At 41.3% G+C, this 23,344-nt stretch overlaps 2 protein-coding genes and 1 long non-coding RNA gene across 3 annotated transcripts; 2 read left to right on the forward strand and 1 right to left on the reverse strand.

Moving 5' to 3' along the window:
- Positions 1-3,364: 3,364 nt before the first annotated feature.
- On the forward strand, positions 3,365-7,243 carry LOC115687046 (WRKY transcription factor 55). Its single transcript, XM_030612555.2, has 3 exons — positions 3,365-3,981; positions 5,229-5,360; positions 6,489-7,243. Exons 1-3 carry the CDS (start codon positions 3,482-3,484, stop codon positions 6,982-6,984), a joined length of 1,128 nt encoding a protein of 375 aa, XP_030468415.1. The 5' UTR covers positions 3,365-3,481; the 3' UTR covers positions 6,985-7,243.
- A 4,624-nt stretch (positions 7,244-11,867) lies between these two features.
- On the reverse strand, positions 11,868-13,654 carry LOC115687140 (WRKY DNA-binding transcription factor 70-like). The gene is made up of 3 exons (XM_030612717.2): positions 13,209-13,654; positions 12,718-12,819; positions 11,868-12,517 (listed from the first exon to the last, which is right to left on the reverse strand). The coding sequence occupies exons 1-3, from the start codon at positions 13,547-13,549 to the stop codon at positions 12,043-12,045; spliced, it is 918 nt and encodes a 305-aa protein (XP_030468577.1). The 5' UTR covers positions 13,550-13,654; the 3' UTR covers positions 11,868-12,042.
- Positions 13,655-20,045: 6,391 nt separating this feature from the next.
- On the forward strand, positions 20,046-22,110 carry LOC115672916 (uncharacterized). Its single transcript, XR_004004775.2, has 2 exons — positions 20,046-20,444; positions 21,876-22,110. It is a non-coding gene; the product is annotated as an uncharacterized LOC115672916 (long non-coding RNA).
- The last annotated feature ends 1,234 nt before the right edge of the window (positions 22,111-23,344 follow it).

Genomic DNA, 23,344 nt, shown 5'->3' on the forward strand with positions numbered 1-23,344 from the left:
AGCTCATGGGTCGGGCTCAATTGATCTTAAACCAAAGTTTTCTTAAAAGTGGTCGGGAATAGGCTCGAGTGTGGATTGATGGTTTGACGATGTCAAGAAGATATAAGTTATGGCGATCATTCTTTCTTAAAAGCGTCACTGGGCAATGATCTCGAACAGCATATCGATCTCCCCCATTAGCTCAATTAAGAGTTCCGAATTGAAAAAGTAAACTGAACTTGACTTAAGACAGAGGAACCGAGTGCCGAAAAGAAGCATCCCATTAAGGCTTCAAATCATGTTGAAAGAAAAGTGAGGAAGTCCTTGTCTTGACTTGGCCTAGGTGCATTAATTATACCAACCCCGTTTGAAATGAAGTTAGGTTTCAAAATCAACAATAAATGAAAAAATGACTCTTTGCTTGTTGCCCTCTAATTCTTCCGGCTTGCACTGTGACTGGGTCATGTTATCGGCGCAAAAAATCAAAAAAGTTCTAAACACATTGCATTGGTACCAATTCAGTCATAAACCTTTCAATTTGACCAATTCAGTCCTAAAACTTTTCACATTTTGCCAATTGAGTCAATTCGGCTAATTCAGGTCGGAAATTACTGACGTGGATGCCGACCGTCCTACGTGACACAGCTAGGGCCACTGTGCCCTCGCCTAGTGGCCAGCGATCTCTGGCAACCCTCGCCAACCATAGTGGAAAAAAAAAAAGCAAAGAAGGAAAAGAAAAGAAAAACAAGAAAAGGAAAAGGAAAGGAAAAGGAAAATTTATATAAAAATATTTAAAAATAAAAATATTATCTATGTCAACGCCAGTCGTGTCACGTAGGACGGCTGGCGGGCGTCCACGTCAACAATTTCCGACCTAAATTGATCAAATGGACTTAATTGGCAAAACGTGAAAAAGGTTTATGACTAAATTGATCCAATTAAAAGATTTAAGACTGAATTGGTACCAATACAACAAGTTAAGGATTCTTTTTTTGTACTTTTCCCATGTTATCAATTGTCTACACAGTTAGCTTGATAGGAAGTCCCTTTTCTTGACTTGGCTTGCATGCATTATATCTATCCCCTTTAAAATAACTTGATTTCAATCTCAACAAAGACATAAAAATGCATAATTCTTTACATGTTAACTTCTTGCTCTTTTAGCCTTGGCTGGATCTTATCATTGAGTGCTTACACATGTCAAGCACCAGTTACTATGGGCCTGACTAGTGACACTTATATTTTTCTATTTTTCTATTTTTCTTCCCCATAGCAGTAAAAATAACATAAATTCGTTGGTAACGTTAGTTAATTTTTCTATTCCCCAGAATAGAAAAGTAGTAAAAAAAATAGATTTGGAGCAAAATAAGAAGTAAAAAAAATCCACTTCTTTGTTCCCGCGAAAAATTTATGAAACATGGTCATTTTCTTTTCTTCTTCTTCCTCCTTATGTTGATCAACGGGTCTCGACGATGGCCGGCAAGGTCAAGCCTCGCCCAGCCCCGGCAAGGTCGGCCTCACCCAGTCACGGCGAGGCCGACCTCTCCTAACCACAGCGAGGTTGACCTCGCCGACCCTTGTCTCTGGCCAGTCACCGGCCATCACTGAGGCCCAACAACCAGCTAGAGGAGAATGAAGAAGGGAAGAAAAAAAGAAGAAGAATTCAAAAAAATTAGAGAAATATCAGAAAATTATTTAAAAAACTAGAAAAAGTTCCACGTTACAAAAAATTTTAGAGTTGTACCAAACGTTTTTATGTTCATTTTCTTTTTCGGGAATAAAAATTTTGTGCAGTTACTAAACACGTTCTTTTACTCAAAAACTCGTTCAGGAAATAGAAATAGAAAAAACTATTTCTGATTAGAAATTATTCCTAGAAACAGAGTGTTACCAAACGGACCCTATATATATCACAAAGATTGAATACGTTAAACATTTCCTATTTGGTCACTTGACAATTTCTTTTTATAAATGAGCGTTGTTTAATATAACCCTTATATCAATTGTGGTATTTAATAAAGCATTGTTTTAACTAAAAAAAAGAAAAAGAAAATTGAAGCTTAGCTTTGCCTGTTCTTTACAAATATAATAAGGGATATGCATATCAACTTTGTCTGTTATTTACTATTTAGAAATATTTAGTACATGAAAACACCTATAAGAACAATCTTTTTCAAAATCAAAAGGGCGGGAAGGAGCTATTAGCACTAGTGACCCACACCCAACTCAAAATTCCAAAGTTGGCAAGTCCGTCATCACAGTCTCACCAAGATGTCCTAGTAGCCTGTAAATCTCTCCGTACAAAGTATGGCACAACTAGACAATGCAGCAGGAGTCATTTAAAGATTCGCTCACAACGTGAATCGAACCCGCGATTTTGTGAAAGACAAGTGACCCTTTTACCATTAGGCCAACCACCTTGGTGGTTAGAGAAATACAAATCTACAACTTTATGTTAGGTAATTAACTAAGTTCATTAGGAGGAATTTATATCCCAATTCTCTTTTGAGTGCTTTTCCCTTTTAGCATGGTTTTTCTCTAATTTTTTATTTTCAAACAAAGCCAGATATTCAACCCTTGGTTGTTTTGAGTCCTCCATTTTAACATAGATGAATGAACCCACATAGCCTCTCATATACTCCCCAATTGAGACTCCTGTTTTGCTTTTATCTAACTTTCCCCTAATATTATATACTATCACGCATAGAGGTAATGATTTCCCTCCCCAGTGGCCAATGACCTTTGCCTCTAATTTTTTTTTTTTAATTTACTCCCTTGTAGATGCCAACTCAGCTAGAGTGTTCTTTCATGGAAATGACTGCCTTCCTCTGTGTGATGACTGATGGACCTTTCTTGAATTAGGGTTTTCAATTTTCTTGATGTATACCCCGTTTGATCAGGTCCAAGAAGGTGGTCCGACCATTGGAAAAAGGAAAAGAAAGAAAACACGAGTCCACCGAAGTTGTAATAACCCAACTCGTCATCCTTCAATACTTTAAAGAACCCTAGAAGGAGTAACATTTTCGCCATTAACGGTCTAACTAGCTTCAAATGTTTAGAATATTCTGCAGGGTCCAACCCGTTGATTCAAAGGGCAGAGTCTTCCCCCAGACACAGAAAAACTTCCGATGCACAGCTCTCCCGTAAATAAAACCTTTGAATGTCCAAGAAGCCAAGACCACGACCAAGTCCTCGGTCCTCCCTTCCTTGTACCGTGTTCAAAGAGTACACGAATACTTTGAATTACACCGATAAAGTTTCCACAAACTTTCACCCCCCAAACCCTTAGCAAAGCACCAAATTATAAAGAAAGAGGAAGGAAGAGACAGAGACAGAGACAGAGAGAGAGAGACTCCAAAAAGCAGCATTTACCTTCTCCCATTTAAATATCTCGTATCATGTCCTAAGTTGGCTTATTCATCTTCCAAAATTTCAGACAGCCAACGACCCATCAGACAGGAGCACCAAAAAAGAAAAAAATTTCAAAGTCCCTCCGGAAAAAATGGACGACATCATAAATTTAATTCTTCGAGGCTGCAGGTTGGCCAGAGAGCTTGAGCTCAACATGCCCAACATGGCCAACCAACCAAACCATCTCGCCAACTCCTGCGAAGAGATCATCCAGGCCTTCAGCGCCATTCGAGAACAGCTCGTGCACAATCCTCTAGATGCTGGCTCAGGCGGGTACCGTGAGATGCAAGAGCCGCACCGGTCGGAGGTTCAAGCCGGTAGTGGTAGTAGTAATTTTGAGGGCTTGCTGGGGTCGTCAGGCTATGGGCCGGCAGCGAGCATTCTCCAGCAAACGCAGTATTGGTCTGGGATGAGGGGAGCGAGAATGGGCGACATAGAGCGGCGAGAGGTGACACCGGAAGCCGCGGGTGCGGCCGCGACGGGGGAGGGTCTTTTTCTGAGAACTGGTGGCGGAGGGGAAGAGATGCAGGCAATGGATGTGTCATCAGATCGTCGAAGATCTGCTTCCTCCTCAGAAAGAACAAGAAGAAGGTACGAAAATATTTTAAGTTTTGGCTATGATCAATGTACTTTGGACACAGTCATATGCATTTGCATAGTTTAGATTACATAACATTCATTGATCTGCATTATAGTCTTCCTAATGAATAGAATGGACTACTTACAGTTTCTTTGGTGTAAGAGAAGAAAGTAAAAGATGTGAAATTCCTGCGTCAAGCTAGATAGTTTTGTTCATCAGTCTATTTATGTGTTTACAATTGCTTAACTTTAAAACCGGAGTCATCATAAGTATGGTGGTGAGATCATGGGTTGGTTGAATATAATTAAGTTTTTATCCTCGTTTAGTGTGTTTAAGATATAGTTTATATACTTGTGGCTCGGTTTCACCACCATATTGTTATCGCAGTTGTTTCTTCTGCTTTTAATCTAGCCTTCTTTTATGTGAGTTGCTATTTCTTAATTAAAAATGTACGAGGAGTTTCATAAATTTGAAACCACATACCACGACGTGAAATTTTCACATAGACCGAACGAGATGTCGCCGAGTCTCAATCGGCATTTCCCTCATTTTTCAATAACCTCGAAACGTGCCGTCTTCCTCTCTTAGCAAACTCACAACTTGGCTTGGCACATAAATGCACTTCCCCACGTGACATGTGAAAGCTAGACTTATCTCGTAAACCCAATTCATACTAGATCAATCGGTGCTTATCGGTTAATGCTTCGTTGATCAATGTGGGCTTGTTGGGTACCTGTTGGGACCTTTCGACAAGTCCCCCCCAAGTGATCAACACCCAGCGACTTTTGACTCATCCTATGTACGATCCAAGAGCAACCGAAAGCAACATACGAACAAAGGAAGGAAAAGAGGAGGGGGTGCTTGATAAAGAAAGCAAGAATTTCTGAGTTGTTTCTTGAAAAGGCACCATCAGGACGTTACTTCTTAGTAAAGAACTCCCCCACGCTAAGCTCCATTTCTGGGTTTGTTCACTTCATCGTATTCATAAACAAATCCATTACTTTGACAGCACTAGCGTTGACTTGCTTAGGCCACCCAGCTTCTTGAAAATTGGCGAGCAAGTACGAGGATGTCACCTACCCATTGTTTAACGTCCTTAACTATAAGCTCTCTATTCTGGTTATACTTCCTGTTAGCATCGACATGAACGAGGTCTTGGTCCCTGGATCTCTGGTGAATATGCCTGGGAACTTTCTCATTTTTTTCTTTCTCTTTTAGGGTGTTACAATGTTCATTTCTTGATGTTTTTTGTTTCCAGGAATAGTGACGCCGAGAAAAGGACGATTAGGGTTCCAGCGCCAAGAATGGGCAATACAGAGATTCCGCCAGAGGATGGTTATACTTGGAGAAAGTATGGTCAAAAGGAGATTCTTGGGTCAAAGTTCCCGAGGTATGTCGTTGACCCCACCTCGCCCCTCCCCCCCCTTGCCCTAATCGCACGTCAATAATACCACTTTCTAGGAAAAATGACATGCCCAAATTCGTATAAACCCAATTCATACTACGGCCAAGAATTCATTTGTAAAGTAATCACAATCTCAGATTGGAATTAATTACATCATTCCATCTTGGGACCATCTATGAAAACGATGCTCTCATTTTGTGTGTGTGTGTGTGTGTGTAATGAAATGGACATGAGTTGACACATTCAAAGTCTTCCGTTCACCACACCACCATGGTTTTCTTCCAGCTCTACTAGCTGTCACCATCTTTTTATTTTGTATTCTCTTGAAATTGTGGTGCGCAATGAGTAACGATAATGTCATATATAGAATGACCGCTCAACCCCGTGAAACCCGACGTCGATGGACCCATTAACTTCTTCTTTTCGTTCAACCGTTAAATGGTGTCTGAGTCGGTTTTTTGCGCATCTCAACTGGATGGTTAAGTTTGATGTCTTGTTGAAGCCGCGATGAGAAGGGAAAATGCGTGTCGTAGAGGTGACATAAAGCAGAGATGTCTCTTATAGACATAATATACTTTCTTTGAGAGATACTGTGCACATATTTTCCTAGTGGGGTCTAACGTAATCTTCTCAAATTTAGAACATCCAATCGAATCCAACAAGACTTTGACCCCGTATTTTACCAATTAAAGTTGACCAGTCATCATCTAATTAAGAAATATCGACGCAAGGAGGAAGTGCTGAACGGTCTACAAATTCGCCGGTCATCATGACTTGAAAGAATGCCACTTAAATTGAACGAAGCATTTGACCCGACAGCACATAGTATGATGACAGATCTTGTATATAACAGTGTTATTAACAAATACTACTAACTTAAAAAGAATTATTCGACCAGAATAATCATTAATAAAGTGTAATATTTACCCCTTATAAAGTAGAGGATCTCTGCTCTTTATGAAAATCACTTGAGGAAATCTTTGTTCTCATGATAGATGTGTGAAAGCTTATGCACAAATGCAAGTGAATTGTAGAGTTTAATTTATGAAAGAACAGTCTTTTCGATACGACGGTATGCCAAGCGATGTTGAAGTGTATGCTTCTCTCTGGTAGGGGCTACTATAGGTGTACCCATCAAAAGTTGTACCATTGCCCCGCCAAGAAGCAAGTGCAGAGGCTCGACAACGACCCGTTCATGTTCGAGGTCACGTACCGCGGCGACCACACGTGCCACCTGTCCTCGACCGCGCCATCGATCCCGCTCCCGCCGCCAGCTTCGCTAGAGATGGCTCACATCGCGACCACACAGCCGATTTTGGCATCTGCGCCGGTCCCGCTAACCAGATGGCTGCCGGTGGACTTCAGCATGGGCGGTGCTAGCGGGAGCAGAAACATGGCGGTCAGAGGCGGCGGTAGCGGCAGCGGCAGCGGAAGCGAGGCGGGCCCGTCCACCAGTGGAACTAGACGTGGTAAAGAGGTTGAGTATCCACTAGTGGCAGATTTGGCTGATGCAATGTTTAATTCTGGTAGCAGCAGTACCAATAGCATGGACTTTATCTTCCCAGCTTCCATGGAAGATAAAAGGGATGAAGAGGATAAGAAAGATTGATGAGCACCGGGAAGACAAGAGAAGGAGCCGGTCGGATGATAATTTTTCTGAGGGAAAATTTTGAATAATTGCTTTTCATTGATGAATTGTGAAATAAATTAGCACTTTCCTTGATATTATCATATTGTAATTTTTTTTCCAGGTCCATTCTTTAGAACCCAATGTAACAAAACATAGGTGGATCGACTGTACCCAAAGTTGATCACATCATGCATTTTGATTTGTTGCCCATTTACTAGTTTGATTGTGAGAGGTACAAGGCTAAATGGCATGCTTCTGTACATGTGACGAACTGTTGTTATTGAATGTTGAGATGTAGAATTGTACTATTCCGTGTCCAAAAGAGTACGAATTTCTTTTCGCGTCAATAGGTGTATTGAAGCTATTAATCAAAGATCGACCGGCGGTTTTGTTTCCGGTTAACTTCGAGGACGCCAACGAGGATGTCCTCTCCTTCCGCGACCTCCGTTTCGCCGCCCTCAACGAACTCCACGGATTATGCCCCGCTCTACCTCCGTCTTCGCCACTTCGAGACGCCCCTGAATTCGAGTTCTCCACCGGTCCCGCCGTCTTCGCTGTCGATGTCTTCCCCTTCTGCGGTGAATCCATCCCCTTCGACGAGCGTGAATATTGCGCCGATTCCCTATTGCTACACTCCGACTTGTTCGGCCGCCTCAACAGCTTCCGCCGATACAGCTTACCAATCCAATTCGCGAGCAGGCAACTCCTCCGATCCAACTCGCTCTGAGTGCTGCGATCGAGGAGCTCTATCGTCCCGGCTGCCACCTTCATCGGATCATCTTCTTAGCGGAGGAGGCGTCGGGCTCTGATCAGGATCACAAAGTTCCCCGTTAGGATGGAGTTGAGTGACATAAGGAAGAGGTAGGGCCGGCGAGCTCCGGCAACGCATATCTCGGCGGCCAAAGGCATGAAGCAGGTTTTCGCCGGTGTGGGAGGAGTGGTGGCCACTGGAGTCTGCTCAGGCCGATGCGATGTAGGTCCCACCTCGTGAATGGCGTTGGCGAAGGCTTCTCTAGGTTGCATTCCACGCGCGTAACCCCTTATTTTTTAAGTTTTTCAAAGGGGCCGTGCTTTTTCCACTCCTAAAACACTGCCTTGACAATATTAACCCTTGTGGGTCCCATCTTTTCTGAGGATCCTTTTTTGTTTGGTAGTGGTGTCTCGTTTGGTTTTCTTCTTTAATTTTTTCCTCGTGGGTCCCGTTTTCCTCTTTCTTTACTTCTCTCCATTTTCCTCCTTCGTTACTTCTCTCCCTAAGTTCTTAAATTTGGTCATGGTTCAAGCATTGGTGGTATATGTAAAAAAAAGCTCTCTTTTGTGGTCTGTCTCTGTCACTTGTCGTCCAGATCACGTCGCACTCATCGGTTTTTCAATCGTTAACCGGAGTTTGATACCCTGGCTCCTGTATTGAACTTTATGCATATCAGAACACGGGGATTCGAACAATTGACGGGCAATAGGGCCACCTCATCGCATAAGGGCTCGAACTTAAGAATTGAGTTCGCAATCACCTCTTTAGTCCTCTTAATCACCAGCCGCGGCAGCTTGGTAATTAAGATCGGCGCGGAAGTATGAGAGATCGCAAGCGCAAGGAGGGGCAAATCCTTGCTGCTTGCATTTTTGGTTTGCGTAAACAACTTAGTGAGAGGGGGGAGATTCGAGCCATGTATTTGGAGGTTGGTAGGGGATGGCGAATCGGCGATAGTAGTGGCAATTAGGACCATGAAGACGGACTCATTACCAGACTCTCTATCCTCTCTTTTTCAATCGAATTAGTTTATATTCGTTATAGGATAAGAAGATGGATTAGAAATCCTTTATTTTTCATTTCAACCCAATCACTCTTCTGATTTTGGAAAAAAAAATATCTTTATCAATATGCCGCTTCTTCTACACATTTATGTACAACCTAGAATAGGAAATAGCTAATAGTTGGGACTCATTAAAAAATGGATAATCATCCATTCATGGAAAAGCCCTTCCCATACCAAGTACTAATATCTTTTTAACGTGTAATTAGATCGGATAATCAATCAAATTAAGAAATTATGAACAGAAGCTCGTTACTTTTTCTTTCTTTATAATTAATTGAGGTCATAGGACTCTATCCATTTATTCATCTGACCCAACTCTGAATTAATTTCATTTTTTTGAGAAGAAGGAAAGTGGCCCTGCCAGAAAAGAGAAAGAAGAGAAGTAGTTGAAGAATGCTTAAAAAAAGTGGAACCCACAAAGGTTAATATTGTCAAAATATTATAAGAGGGAGTGTTTTAGCCATAGTATGAGTGAAAAAAGCGCGACCCTTTTCAAATTTCACATATCCTATTCAGATCTATTCCACCTCCTAAGTGGAATTCTTTTATCCGAATTGTATCCAAGCTATATTCGGTCATATCAAGATTTTACGTCACTCTAAATACCAGATAAGATAAAAGTTATTATATCCAAAAGTTTAATCTGACCCACTAAACGCAGCCTAAGAGATTAGAACCTTATTATCCCTCGGATAAATATTCTGCTAATATAAAATCCGGGATTTAATTCCCCAACTCAAACTATACCCAAAAATATATATATTTTTAAAAAAAATAGCAATTCAACAAGTGGGATATGCGATTATATGAGGTCGTCAAAGAAGAGAAAATTCAGCTCCTTCTTGCTCCAATTTTTCTTCCTTCCTTTTGTTTCTAGAACATCCATTCCCCTTTCCTCAAGCATATGCTGCCACTTCCCAACAAGACCAAGTCCTAGATGTCGAAAAGTACGCATTTCTCAAAACATGGGGACAATGCATAGAATAGAACCCTCTAAAAAGAAATGTGCATGTGAACGGTAATTCCGGGAGCATCTCCATTAAGCTACCTCCCGAAAGCTGTCAATTCGGGAGGTGACTTTTTGGCAATTGAAAGATCCAATCCATGTGAATTGAACTTGAGTGAAAGCGTTTGATGCCTCTCACTTTCGCATGTTAGTGACGACGGTAATGAATTTGAGTCAAATCAAACGGGCGGATCACAAAAATATTATTAATCATCGAAACGTGCCTCTTTCATCAAAACACGCAAGATTGGTGATTACGAGCTCCGGCGCAATGGTTCGAAAGATCAAAACATGGAGCTGTGTTGTACTGCCTAGGGGTCATGATCAGAAACAGATATTGATGCGGAAGATCTTTCAATCGATAGAAGTAGTCATCATAGCTTTCTTGAAATTTTCCCACGATGTGCAGCTACGGACAGAGGGTGTCCTTTGCATAGAGTCGCATGTGGGGGTCACGCAATCAATTCGTTCATTTGTCTGGCCAACAACTGAAGGACAACAAGAATGTGATTTTTTTTGAGGTTCTTGATTTGCAGCGGAAGGCGGGTCTTCTAGAATCACTTCACATCGTAATCAATCAATCATGACGCGATGAGCAATTTGCCCTCTTTAGGCGAGGAACCCTTTTTTCCCTGTTCACATGAGGATGGTATCTGGACCAAGCACGATCAAGAAACTACAGTCGTCCCGATCACTCTAAATTCGTACGCAGTTTCATCAAGAGTTGCTCCTGGTATGGGAAACCATTCTGGTTGCTAGACGTCCGCGTCATGTTACGCTCGGTTCAAAGCACTAAACCGCTTCTATCCTTGTCTTTATACAACGTTAATCCATCGATAATGATGGGTTCAAGTGGGAACGGTCGAAAGATGATGATGACAAGTGACAACCACACACCCTACGGTCCATAATCAAAAGGCTCATATCCATTGACAAAAGCAACAGCTCGAAGTGAGAACAGTTTGATTGAGAGAGAGAGAGAGAGAGAGAGAGAGTCTTTCTTTGTCTCCATGTTCTAATTTTTTCTCTGGTCATTTAGGTTTTCGTTCCATCAATTTTCAACTTTAATCCTTTGAGAACGCTTTGTCCTTGATAGTTCCCACTTTTTAGCGACAGCCATGTCCCACTTGCCTTTACATCATCTCCTTCTTGTGGAAGAAATCGGTTCTTATCCCCAGCCCCCCCAAGACATATAATTACCTAGCAACTTCTTGGAAGATTGCCTTTGATTTTGATGTATTGAGGTACAGTCGGACCAAGATGCACGTAGACAGCTCATTCTGGAGTTGATTTTAGTTTAGGGTTATGTTGATGGCGTTCTTTTCAAGCACCCGTTCAAAACATCTAACTAGAAAGCTTATTCTCTTTAGTTATGACTCGTAAAGAGACGATTATCAAAAGAGAAAAAGTCACAAAAAATCCCAAACTATGCACACCGTGATATATTTACCCTAAAATTTTTCTTATGACATAAAAAACTCCAAAATTGTACATATGCAGTACATTTATCCTCCGTCAAGATTTCGTCAGATGACTTTTCAGCAAAAATAACATCGTTTTTATTTCACTTTAGTCAAGTGGATGTCATGTCAACGTTATTTGTTTTTTGGTGTCGATATAGATATATTTTTAATGGTTCTCATTAACAGAACTTTGATAGAGGGTAAATGTGTCACTTGGATACAAGTTTGAAATTTTTGTGTCGCGCAAAAAAAGTTAGGGTAAGCGCATCACAGTGACATGGTTCAAGATATTTGGTGGCTTTTGCCCATTTCAAAATTGTAGTTAGATTTTTCGATAAGTACAGCATAATCGATGTAACCGAGTTTCGTCCAACCTTACCCGAATTCAAAGCATATTCATTTTTTTTCCTGTTCACCTTTTCCTTTTCACATCTTATGGTTTGAAAATTAGAGCATCAACCGGGCCCCACTCGTGTGGAGACAAAAGTTCCACTAATGAAGAGATCAAATAATCAAGCATACTTTTCTTGGAGGCCAAACGGTTTAACTCGTAAAGGGACTTCCTCAAAAGAGAAATGATAAACAAAGAACCCATCAATTCATGCACAATACCATTAATCCGATCAACAACATCATCTGTTCAAAGAAAGCTGTTATTTCCACGGAACAAAAGCAAAGACAAAGGCACTTGCCAGTCCTAGACTGGCTTTTCTTTACACCTAGTTAATTTCTATGCTCTCTCATCTCACTTAGCTTAAAATTCACTTTCATCAAAGTGGAAATGATCACCGTCAAAGCTAACGCTATTGCGCAGAAACTCCATCCCTAGACCGTGAGAATCAGCAGCATCCACAAAAGGGCACATGGTGTGGACAGCAGGATCACCATTAGCAGTATCATCAAAACCCATCCTTGCTGAGGAAACTGAGGCTAGGTCATTCGGCTGATCAGAGGATTCGAGTCCCGTAAAGAGGAAGCCCATGGACGAGACATTGTCATTGGTTAGGTCGCTTTTGGCATCCTCCCTGGGCTCTTGCTTTACGGGGAAAGATTCACCAACACAAGTATCAGGATCTGTGATGAGCATTTGTGGTGTCTTCATGATGTCCCTACATGTGTGGACTCCAATGTAGGTGATGTGGAACATCTGAGGATTGTCCTCCATTCTTTGGACCTGTTTGGCCGCTTTGCAGTCTTGGTCATACTTGTGTGTGCACCTGAAGTAGCTCCTGCATATCATACGACAAATTTAAGGAAAAAATCTAGTGATGATCTTTCAGTTTGCTTCCTAAAAATAAGTGGCTATTGCTTATGCTGTGCAAACAAAGCATTTTCCCCCTTCTTGGTCACTGTTTAAGAGGCAACCAAGATTCAAGAATAGTGATTTCATGTGGGTTAAGAATTGGAAATACTTGAAGGGACAGCAGACCTTGGGTGCTTGGCGTTGAGGATCACCTTTTGGCCATATTTTCTCCATGCATGATTATCTTCAATAGTGGGAGAGACTTTTGTCCATGTTTGAGATGTCTTCCTGCAAAAACAAAACAAAGCAGAAAAATTGAAAGCATTAGATCCAAGATCGTAATTGGTTGGATCTTTGGCTGCTGCAGAATATAATCCGAAAAATATCATCCCAGGAACTTGAAACAAATGACAAATCCGCTGATCACAGTGACCGTACGGTCAGGTACCAGAAGGCAATTCTAAGCATCAATTAGTGCATCCATGGTGAATCTGTGTGAAAAAGATGGAACATTTCTAACTTCTCAGTCCAGTTTTTGCAGCTTAATTAGTTTAGTGATGAAGAAAAACCCCGGAAATACAAAAAAGAGTATCCGAAAAGGAAGAAACCTAATCAAGAAGTGAGCAAAAATGTTTATATGTAATAATTAGTAGGCTGTGAACCTTTCTTGATCGTACCTCCTCTTGTGAGAACCCCTCCGATCCTTCAGATCGAGCCTCCTCTTGCTCTCACTGGACTCGCCGGAGCTCGGCGAGACCCGGCGGTCATGACCGGCGGATGCAGACCCGCAGCGAGAGCCAAGAACCGAGAGGCTTTCGGTGAAAGATCTCAAGATCGTCTCCAGAAGCTCATCAGGCGACGACGACCCGGAACCACCAGGACCGTTCTGACCCGGCGAGTTCTTGAGCAGAAGCTGAAGCTGAATTGCCGCGCTGTTTCCCCGAAGCAGCTCCTCCATCACCCTTTTCGTCTGGATCACTGCTGATGATGGCGAACCCTCCGGCCCATCAGTCCCCATTACTTCTGCTTCTTCCTCTCTCTCTCTCTCCCTCCCTCCCTCCTCCTTTCGAAAGTGTAGGGAAATAGAGCCGAGAGATGGAAGGAAAGTGAGCGGCAAATGATGGGAAAACGAGAGGAAAAGGGATATATATCGAGAGCATACAGAGAGAAACAGCGAGGAAACATGCGAATCAAGACAAACAGATGACGAAAATTATAATCAAATCCAAAAGGGTATGGTGGCTGTTGCAAGAAGGTGCGTGACGTTTGCAGGGTGATCCACCGCTGACGCGTTCTTTATTGCGCCCTTCAATTTCCCTGGGCCCACCTCATGTGGAAAGGAGGGAACGTTGCATGAGAAAGATAGGTCGAGCGTGGTTAATTCGAGCAAATGAGTAAATTCAATCGCAGCATTTTGACGGGGAAATTCTGGCAACATGAACCAGCGGTTTTTACCCAAACTTGAGAAGATTCGAAGGCATTGTCCCCAAAGGGCTCCATCATTTTTGCTCTTGATTTCATCTTTTCTGGTTCTTTTTCTTAGGGTGTTTTTGGGGTGGTGACTCTATACAAAAAGGTTGAAGGAATTACCTTTATGATGCAGCAAAAAGGGTCGCTCGCAGCAAAGATAAGGAGGACCACACAAAGGAGCGACCCCTACACACCTAGTACTCCTTTATTTTATCTTACATAGTACTCCTTTTGTTTTGGACTTTATATAAAACGAAAGACCTGCACAGTGCTGCACGTGGCCCCCCCCCCCCACCCACCCCCACATAATGGAACAAAACACGTTTCACAGAGAGATTTCAGGAACTTTGGCCTAACTTTTGTGACATTTTCGATTGTTATTTTCCGCGAATACTATGCTTTCCCCCCCGGGCGGAGAAAATGCGTCTCGAAGTAGAGATTGAGTGGCGTCATAAAATTTTTTAAGAGAATGATGGGGTGTGAATTCTATGCCGGTTTCCACACACACACTTGCTTATGTTTGAAGATTTCTAGTTTCTTACAACGGTATTAGTTCGAACATTTAGATTCATCCTCAGATTCTCGTAGGGTTGGTGTCTCAATCAATCAATCGTGTTTTTCTTTTTAATTCCTCATGCGTGTCTCGTCGTTTGGGAAAATTGTCCAAAAAGTTCTAAACCTAATGCGTTTTTCCTTCTTTTTTTTTTTTTTTCCTTTTTTGGTTCAAAAGGCCGGCGGGCCGAGAGTTGGCGACCTCCGCTGGCCCTTGGGCGAGGGCCATGAAGCCCCCGCCGACTCTTTGAACCAAAAAAGAAAATAAAGAAAAGAAAAGAAAAGAAAAGTCTAAAAACCAATTAAAAAAATAAAAAAAGAATCCGAAAAAATATTTGAAAATTATAAAAATATGTCCACGTCAGCGTCGGCCCCATACCACATAGGATAGCCGGCGCTGACTGGATTGCCACGTCAGCGATTTCCGACCGAAATTGATCGGACGGACTCAATTGGCAAAGACGCGGAAAAAATTTAAGACTCAATTAGCAAAATTAAAATGCCTATGGCTGAATTGGCAAAAGCGCGATAGGATTAAAACTTTTAATACAATTTCCCCCTCATCGTTTAAATCGTGCCCGTGTTAGTTATTCCTTTACGCCGTCCAAATACATAGTAAAAACCCATGATTTATTGATGATTTTTGTTACTTATGACCTTTCGAAATGGGTCCTAAATGATTATTGATCCTTTTAATTACTCGATGGTCCCAACCAACATGTCCTATTTTTTGACTGAAAAGGGAATATATATATCTTGTCCATGGAAAACGCCCATGTAAAAGAAGAAAATGGTGGCATAAGCAGACAAGAGAACCGGCTGGAAAGTGTCAAAGCGCAGGGATGTAGCTAGTGCATATTCTAATATTTTCCAGTACCAAAGATCAGATTTCGAAGCTGAAAAGAATTTTGTGCGCGTCGAGATTGCATTATCTGCCTTACATATTTGTTGATCTTCTTGGCCCGTCCAATATCCACACGTGAAACCCTAGGCTTCTTTGAATCGTGCCATCGATGCCGACAATTAGGGATTATTCTAATGCCAACATGCAATTACCTATTGATCCTCGAGGCCATTTCGTGATTCATAGAGGCGTGGAGAATAGGGACAAAAAACGGTGGAGCACTTTGTCGAAATTGGTGCGAAAAAGTCCTTCTATTAGTTCTAACGAGAAAATGCTGACGCGATTTTTCTTTTTTTAATACTTTCTCTTTCCTACGTGGCGATGACGTAACTGTGAAATGTAAAGCTAAAACGATGCCATTTTTGTCGAAATCTGATTTATAAAACAATTTTTTTTCAAATTAAATGAAAGACAAGCTAAATGATAAAAAGAGAGAGGGAAGAAAGCGAGACAGCAAGGGCCTATGAATCGATCAGTTGAACTGCCCGTGGGAAAACTTCTCCGGTCTCAAGTCATTTAATGATGGGATAAGTACATCGAAAATCTTAAAACGTGTCACGAAAGTGCAATCGAGCCATAAAACTTACTAAAAAGGGCAGATTTGTTAAATTGATACAATCGAGTCCTTCCGTTAATTCTGTCCTAACTTGAGTAACGGAAAACGCCGACGTTGCCTTTTTTTTAATATTTTCCCTCTCCTGCGAGGCGGTGACATGGCTAAAACACGAGACGTAAGGCTGAAACGGCGTCGTTCCGATCAAACTCTGATTTTTAACGCAAATTTAATTTGAATTAAATAAAAATCTCAAGTTAAAATAAAAATAAAGAGGGAAAAGAAAAAGGGAGGAAGGGGGGCAAAACGACGAGGGCCACTGTAGGAATTTAAGATGTTTTGTTCGTTCATACGATGAGCAGATTCATGGAACCCAATCAGAGGTGTCATCAATTATGATGCTGTTGTTGATAAAGACAAAGAAGTGAGAGAAGGACAGGCAAGTTGGAGTGAGTGATTTCACTGCAACATTAAATCCTTCACTAAATGCTTCCAAGGACAAAGGTTGGAGAGGAAACATTAAAAACAACATGGATAAGTGCATTGAAAGTCCTAAAACTTATCACGAAAGTGTAATTGAGTCCTAAAATTTTCATAATATGTAATTAAGTCCTAAAACTTGTTACGAAAGTGCAATTGAGTCCTAAAACTTTCAAAAAGTGCAAATAAGTCGTAAAACTTGTCAAATTGGTTCAATCAAGTCCTTTTATTGATTGCACATTTTGAAAGTTTTAGGACTTGATTGTACTTTCGTGATAAGTTTTAGGACTTAATTGCACTTTTTGAAAGTTTTAGGACTTGATTGCATTTTTTGAAAGTTTTAGAATTCAATTGCACTTTCATGATAAGTTTTAGGACTTCTAGGGCATTTATCCCAAAACAGCATGCTGATGATATGATAATCATTTTTTTTTTCATTTTTCTTAATTATTAAATTCCATCTCGAGAAATGTTACAATAACTTAGCTCTCCGCTAACGAGTGTCCAGAGATACTTGTTAGACGTGTTTTATTAGAAGCATTTTAATTTTCAAAGTACTGATTACACACGGTCAACAGAATCGAAAATGTTTTGCAACGATGGAAGGAAGCCTCTGGAGAGATATCTTCTAGACGGGACGAAGAGGTTGTTTGGTTACCGTTAGATAGTTATGCCACGTGGCCATAGATCCGAGTGCCGCGGAGGATATCTCGCATCGGACCGAAATTTTGATGATGACGCGCTCAGACTTGATTGGACCTCAACTATTAAAGATTTGATTGACCAAATTGAACCCTCAAAGTCCTAATTGATTAATAGTCAAAACGTTGAGGGAATAATTCTTGTTCTTATTCCTGTTTGCCACATTTCTAATGAATTTGTTTTTATTAAAGAAAGAAAATCATAAAAAATCTTAAACTATATCCACCGTGATACATTCGAACTTTTTTTCTGTGATATCAAAAACCTCGAACTATGCCGACCATGATGCATTTACCTTAAACTTTTTATCGAGTCATAAAAAAACCCTATATTTGTATTTATACGATTGATTTACCCTCCATCAAGGTTCCATTAGTTTATTTTTCAATCAAAACAAAATCGTTTTATTGCTTAAGTAACGTAATCACCATGTCAACATTGTTTGTTTTATGGCATCCATGTAGTAAGATTTCTAATAGTTTTTATCAACGGAACTTTGACGGAAAGTAAATGTATCACGTTACTTGACCGCATAATTCCAAGTCTTTCTACAATTTGGCGGAGGATTTCGAAGAGCAGCTCGCCGTCGACGTCTCCGAGGCCAAGCGCGACCACTCCGACACCTAAACCAAATATGCAGAGCAAGAGCCATAGCTCGTGGAAGAAGACAGAGATTCAGAATTTGAATTTGCTTGCCTCAGCCCAAGGCACAATTTGCCGTTCTCGGCCTACCATGTCATCGACAATGGTCTAGCCCTTCGCCGTGGACACCGATTCTCCAATCGCCCACAAAGAAACTGTTCACAGAAGTAGGCATTGATGGCAGGCCGAGACCTGTAGGAAAGCCCGAAATTTTCGGTTCGATTCTATCATATTCTGTCGATACTCGCGACGGCTTCAATTTTTTCTTGAGATTTGACATTTTAACTGCTCGAAATCATATCATAAATTTCCATTAGTTTTATATGTGGATTAACATGGGGACGGGACAAAAGTCGATATCTCATTAAACAAGACATAATTAATTGCAAGTCGTTTTCCTATAGCTTGGACGGCAGCGGGGGGGTGTACGATATTGACATTCGTAAAACTCTTCTAAATCAATATCGAATCCGTTAGATTAGACATTAGATTATGATGGGTCGGACCGTGCACACCCTAATCTAATCTTCGAAGAATAAATAAATAAAGGAGGATTAAACATTATATTATATTACATCTGGACATCATTACTGAGCTAACCCACGCTAATCCTTAATGGGCTAGTTTTGGAGGGCCTAATTACACATGGAGATTGCCCCTTCAGCTGATGAGGGCCCCTTATGCCTCAATGCCACGACAAAAATTTCCAATCGGGCTCCATTTGCTTCGTAGAAAATGAACGGTGCGAAAAATATTTTTCTAAAAATGATCACTCGCATTGCTTACAAAAATGAATAAACAAGAAATATTTTTTATCGTCCGTGAAAATATTAAGATATGTATTGCTGTCGATAATGAACATATTTTTTATTAACTAATTATTTCAAGAGATATTAATTATCGGTTTTAGGAAAGTATTTTTCAAATCATGCATGTTTAACGAGTTCATTATATATATTCTTTGCCTCTCAATTTTGGCATTGGTTTATCAAAAAATCAATTTTGATGCATGTTTTAATTAGGGGTGAACATAGTTCGGGTGGGCCGTTCCCACTTTGGATCTGGGAACCGCCCACTAAGGACCGGTTTCGAAAAATTGGAACTGGTCCCTAATCCCTACAAAATTTTATTCATCAATTAATACCATGGTGAACCCAGTTTCTATGTGGGTACTTATTAGGTTTCATCACGAAATTAATCAAACAAGTACTGATTCTATGCTAGAACACATTAAGACAAATTTATTCTCAAGGGAAGCAAACTAGAAGCCATTCTTGAAAAAACATTTTCCTTGTCAACTTCCAGAATCATCGATTTCTGTTAGGGGTGAGCGATTTTAGGATTTTTACAGGTTCCACCTGGAACCTGTAATCTACCCATGAGAACATGTTCTTCATTTTTTGGGAACCTGAAACCTACCTTACATACCTTTGAACCTTGAATTTACCCCGTCACAGGTTTTAGGATCGGTTCCAGAGTCTACTCAGATTCCACTTGTATTATTAATTGAACAATTGCAGTGAATCATCACCTTTAATGACTCCTACTTACTGCTATGATTCACAGACAACAACTTATATTTAAACACATGAATAATATGAAACATTAACAATATAGAAAATGACAGGTTAGACCAGTAGTTCCAGATTATACACTCACCATCTAATGCCATGGAACATCGCAGGATCACGCGAAGACATAGACCTTGAAAAAACAAAAAAAAAAACTTGTTTAAGGTTTCAGATTCCATGTTCCACTTACCTAAAACCTGAACCTATCTGTCGAAACATGTTCCCCAATTTTTAGAATTGAAACTTACCCTGCATATGTCGGAACTTGGAACTTACAGGTTCTCATTGGTCAGGTTTTCTGGCTCCAAGTTCTACCCTGAAATCATGTTCACCCCTAATTTTCTGTGCAAGCATATATTACTTTTTGTGAAACCAAATAAGCAGATTTCACAATATAACTACAGCATGAATTTTTTTAATATATATATATGTATATATCGGTTTGGTCTGAGCGGGTGGTTCCATGTTTGGAACCGGGAAGCAAACCGATACTCACCGACTCCAGTAAATTGGAATCGAGAATCGAACTGGTCCCCGTGAGAATCACCGATTGCGGGCGGTTCCTGATTCTTTTGCACGCCCCTTAACTCCCACACCCCCTTGAGATCAAACGGCTCCGGTAGTCGTTCAGAAGAAAACAATCTCTAGCCGTTCGCGGGGCGCACCCCCCGTCACCGCTCTCCGCCAATCAGAAGGAAGCACACGTACCCTTCTAGAAGTCGCCGCGGTGCTCCGTCCTCTGTTCACTCTCGCGTTCTTGACACTCGGCATCGCTCGAGAGCCAGAGAGATTCTTTCATTGAAGGGCGCCCCCCCCCAAAAAAACAGCTTCGCGGAATTAGGGTTTCCGTTCCAATTTGGGGGAAATCGAAAGGTGTAGTTAGAGAGAGAGAGAGAGAGAGATGGCATCAGTGGCGTCGTCCGGTGGATCTGGTCTGTTCAAATTCCTCAAGCCCAGGCTGCGACCCCAGTCGGACGACATCCAGGCCGCCGCCATGTGGGGCGTCGCCGCCGGCGCCACCGCTCTTTACCTCATCCAGGTGAGCGCGCTCTCGCTCTGGTTCGTCGCCGTTGATAACGATCTCCGAGGAACGAGCAATGGAGAGCGAGCTTGTTCGATTCGATCTGGCGTATGTTTTTGGGCAGCTTGGTTGTTCTCATCGGGATTCGGCAGTGTCGGGTTTTGTTCGATTGGGCAATTAGCTAGTCGCGTGGTTTTGAATCGTGGGTGGCTAATGTGATTTTGTCGATTTTCGCGGAGCTAATTGTGTTTTTTTGGTCGACTATTAGATGGGGTGTTGAGATTCCGTCCTCATGCTTGTGTTGGTTTATTGCGGCACTCACTTTGATTAGTTGGCAATGCACAGGGTTGTGTTGGGATCATGTTTCGAGAATGTTTTCCTCGCTAAGTTCTGGAAGGGTTTGCGAAATTCCCATCTTTCATCCAGTTTGATCTGGGAGCTATGTCTGTTTAATTGATTGGAAGTTCTTTTCTTTCCGTGGATTTTGAGGGATTGAACCTGTCAAACTTCCGATGCAAGTACATTTCTGCGAGGATATATAGGCTCGCATTTTGAGATTTTCCTTTCATTATGTGGGTATGAATCGAAGCTGGCTTAATGAGACACGACCATAATGGGGTAACATCTGAAACTAATGTTTTGAGGTGGTGGGAAACAGTATTGGGTCGTGAAACTTATGTCGCTCAAGCTTATCCCTTTATGCGCATCTTGATGTATCTTTCTTTTTTTTGTAACCTTTGAATGATGGACGTCTTAAGAACTCATGACCAAACTGATTGTACTACTTAACACATCGGATGGATGTGGGTAAATGCATGTCAGTTGAATTCTTGCATACTGTACATGAACTCATCTGGTCACTTGTTAGTGTCCATCAAGTCGATCTCTTTTGTCGATGGTCAAGAAGTATGACGACGTTTAAGCAGAGCAACAGTATCTACTGTTATAGTTTAGATATTTGGTTCTGTGGTTGAACTCGACTAATAGGCCGCTGGCTGATGCAATGGTAATTTGTTACTCAAAATTGGCTAATAAATCAGCTGTTGACCTTGGAGACATAGGTTACCTTATGTAACTTATGAACAATAGTGGATCAGCTGTCGACCTTGTTGATCTGGGGTACCCTGTATTGCTATTGATATTAACTTGTGAGAGATGCTCTGGATCAGCATTCTTCTATATTTTGTTCTGGTAATCTGTAATACGGGTGCACAAGAGACGTTTTCTTTCTATGTTATGAGAAGTTTATTCTGTTGCTGCGATCGGTGATCTCATTGGAGCATGTCTTTCAGGTCCTTTATTCCACTTTCACCTTTCGCTTGTTGTAGGCTGATGATGTCTGGTCCTATTTATTGAAAATATATAAATATATGTATGGTTGATTTTCCTGGATGAGTATGGCTGAATTTGTGTTTTGAAACTTTAATAATCCTCTCCTTTCCAATGCAGCCCTTTAATTGGTTGAAGAAAACTTTCTTCGAGAAACCAGAGCCTGAAGGCAATTGATTTGGGGAGTAAAAGTTGGGCAAGTCTGATTTCGTCATTGCTTTTTATCCTTTCTGCTGGGAGAGCTTATGAACAAAAGTGAACTTGAATAATGTATTTTCAGTTGCCAGTACCATTCTGGGTCCTTTTTCGGCATTAACATCCGGATCATACAATGAATACTTTGTTTTTGAGAGCACTCTTTGATTCTTCTCTCTCCCTCTGGTCCCTCTTTTCTTTGTCGTCGCTTATTGCAGCCGTCAATCGATGGCCATAACTGGTGAAAATGTTTGATAAGCTGGGCGCTTCTTTGCCAAATGCAGTTTAAGAATGAGATGTGCAGTGTGCCGTCTTTCAAAACGGTGTAAAGTACAGAGCATGCTGTTTTGTTTTCTTACTAGATGACGACTTTCTGGTAAGGCAGGGGAGGGCCGGGGCGGTTGCAGCACTTGGCCCACTCCTGCAGCGTGAAGTAAGGTCAATGTTTGCTTCATTGGGATTTATCTGTAGAACTGTAGTTGGCTTTGTTTGCATATTTGGCCAGCCGTGTTGGTGAGTACTGGATTTCATGAATCAAGGCTGCAGGGGGCGATTGGGAATTTGTTTTACCACTAATTGGTTAGCCCCGAAATCATCAATGTTATAGGGGAGGAGTCTTTTTGTAGTGATGCAGTTATTGATCATGTAAAACTGGAACCAGTTATAACGGAACAACAGCAAGTTCCTGAGGTTGATGATCTTGAAGAAACCAATGGCATTTTTATGAGGAAATTAGTGGTCCATTTTCTTTACGCATGGGTAGATTTGGAACTAGATGAAAATTTGGGATTCTTTTTTTAAGGCGAAAATAAAAAACCAGAGATTGAAGTTGGGGATTTTTCGAGGATGTAGGCCGAAAGAAAAATGTAAGGTCAAAGAATTATGGAAGATTAAAAAGCTGCCACAGGTAAATTCCTTTCGCTACTGATCATCTACCATTCAACCTGTAAGGACAGTATTGACTGATCGCTGCAAGCCAAATCTGTAAGGATAGGCTTCCTCCTTTTTGGCACGGCTGACAAGATGTGATTAGAAGTAAGTTGCTCCAAGATGATGTTTAACTTTCAACATGAAAATAGTGAAATATATGATTACAGATTTTCGAGCGTATTGAGGGGTAACTTTTGATGTAAGACAGCGATAACATCTTATGTTGTTGGTAATTTTTACTGTGCACGAAGCGACAACAATGCCAGTCTATTTGTGGCGACGAAAGGCAGGGGAGGTGCTATGGGCCGACCGGCGCGTGGTGCAGCTCGTCGCACGGGCAAAGCACTCAACTCGGTTTTGTAGATGTGTTCGCAGGTCGAAGAAACAAAAGCATGAGCAACAAACAGGAGAAGCGACGGAAAAGAGAGAGGGAATATCGTGTAATCGAGTGCATAAATGCGTAA

This window comes from Syzygium oleosum, unplaced genomic scaffold (genome assembly GCF_021117445.2).
Source record: "Syzygium oleosum isolate NSW1041296 unplaced genomic scaffold, Sole_v2.1 Sole_v2.07, whole genome shotgun sequence".
Lineage (NCBI taxonomy): Eukaryota > Viridiplantae > Streptophyta > Magnoliopsida > Myrtales > Myrtaceae > Syzygium > Syzygium oleosum.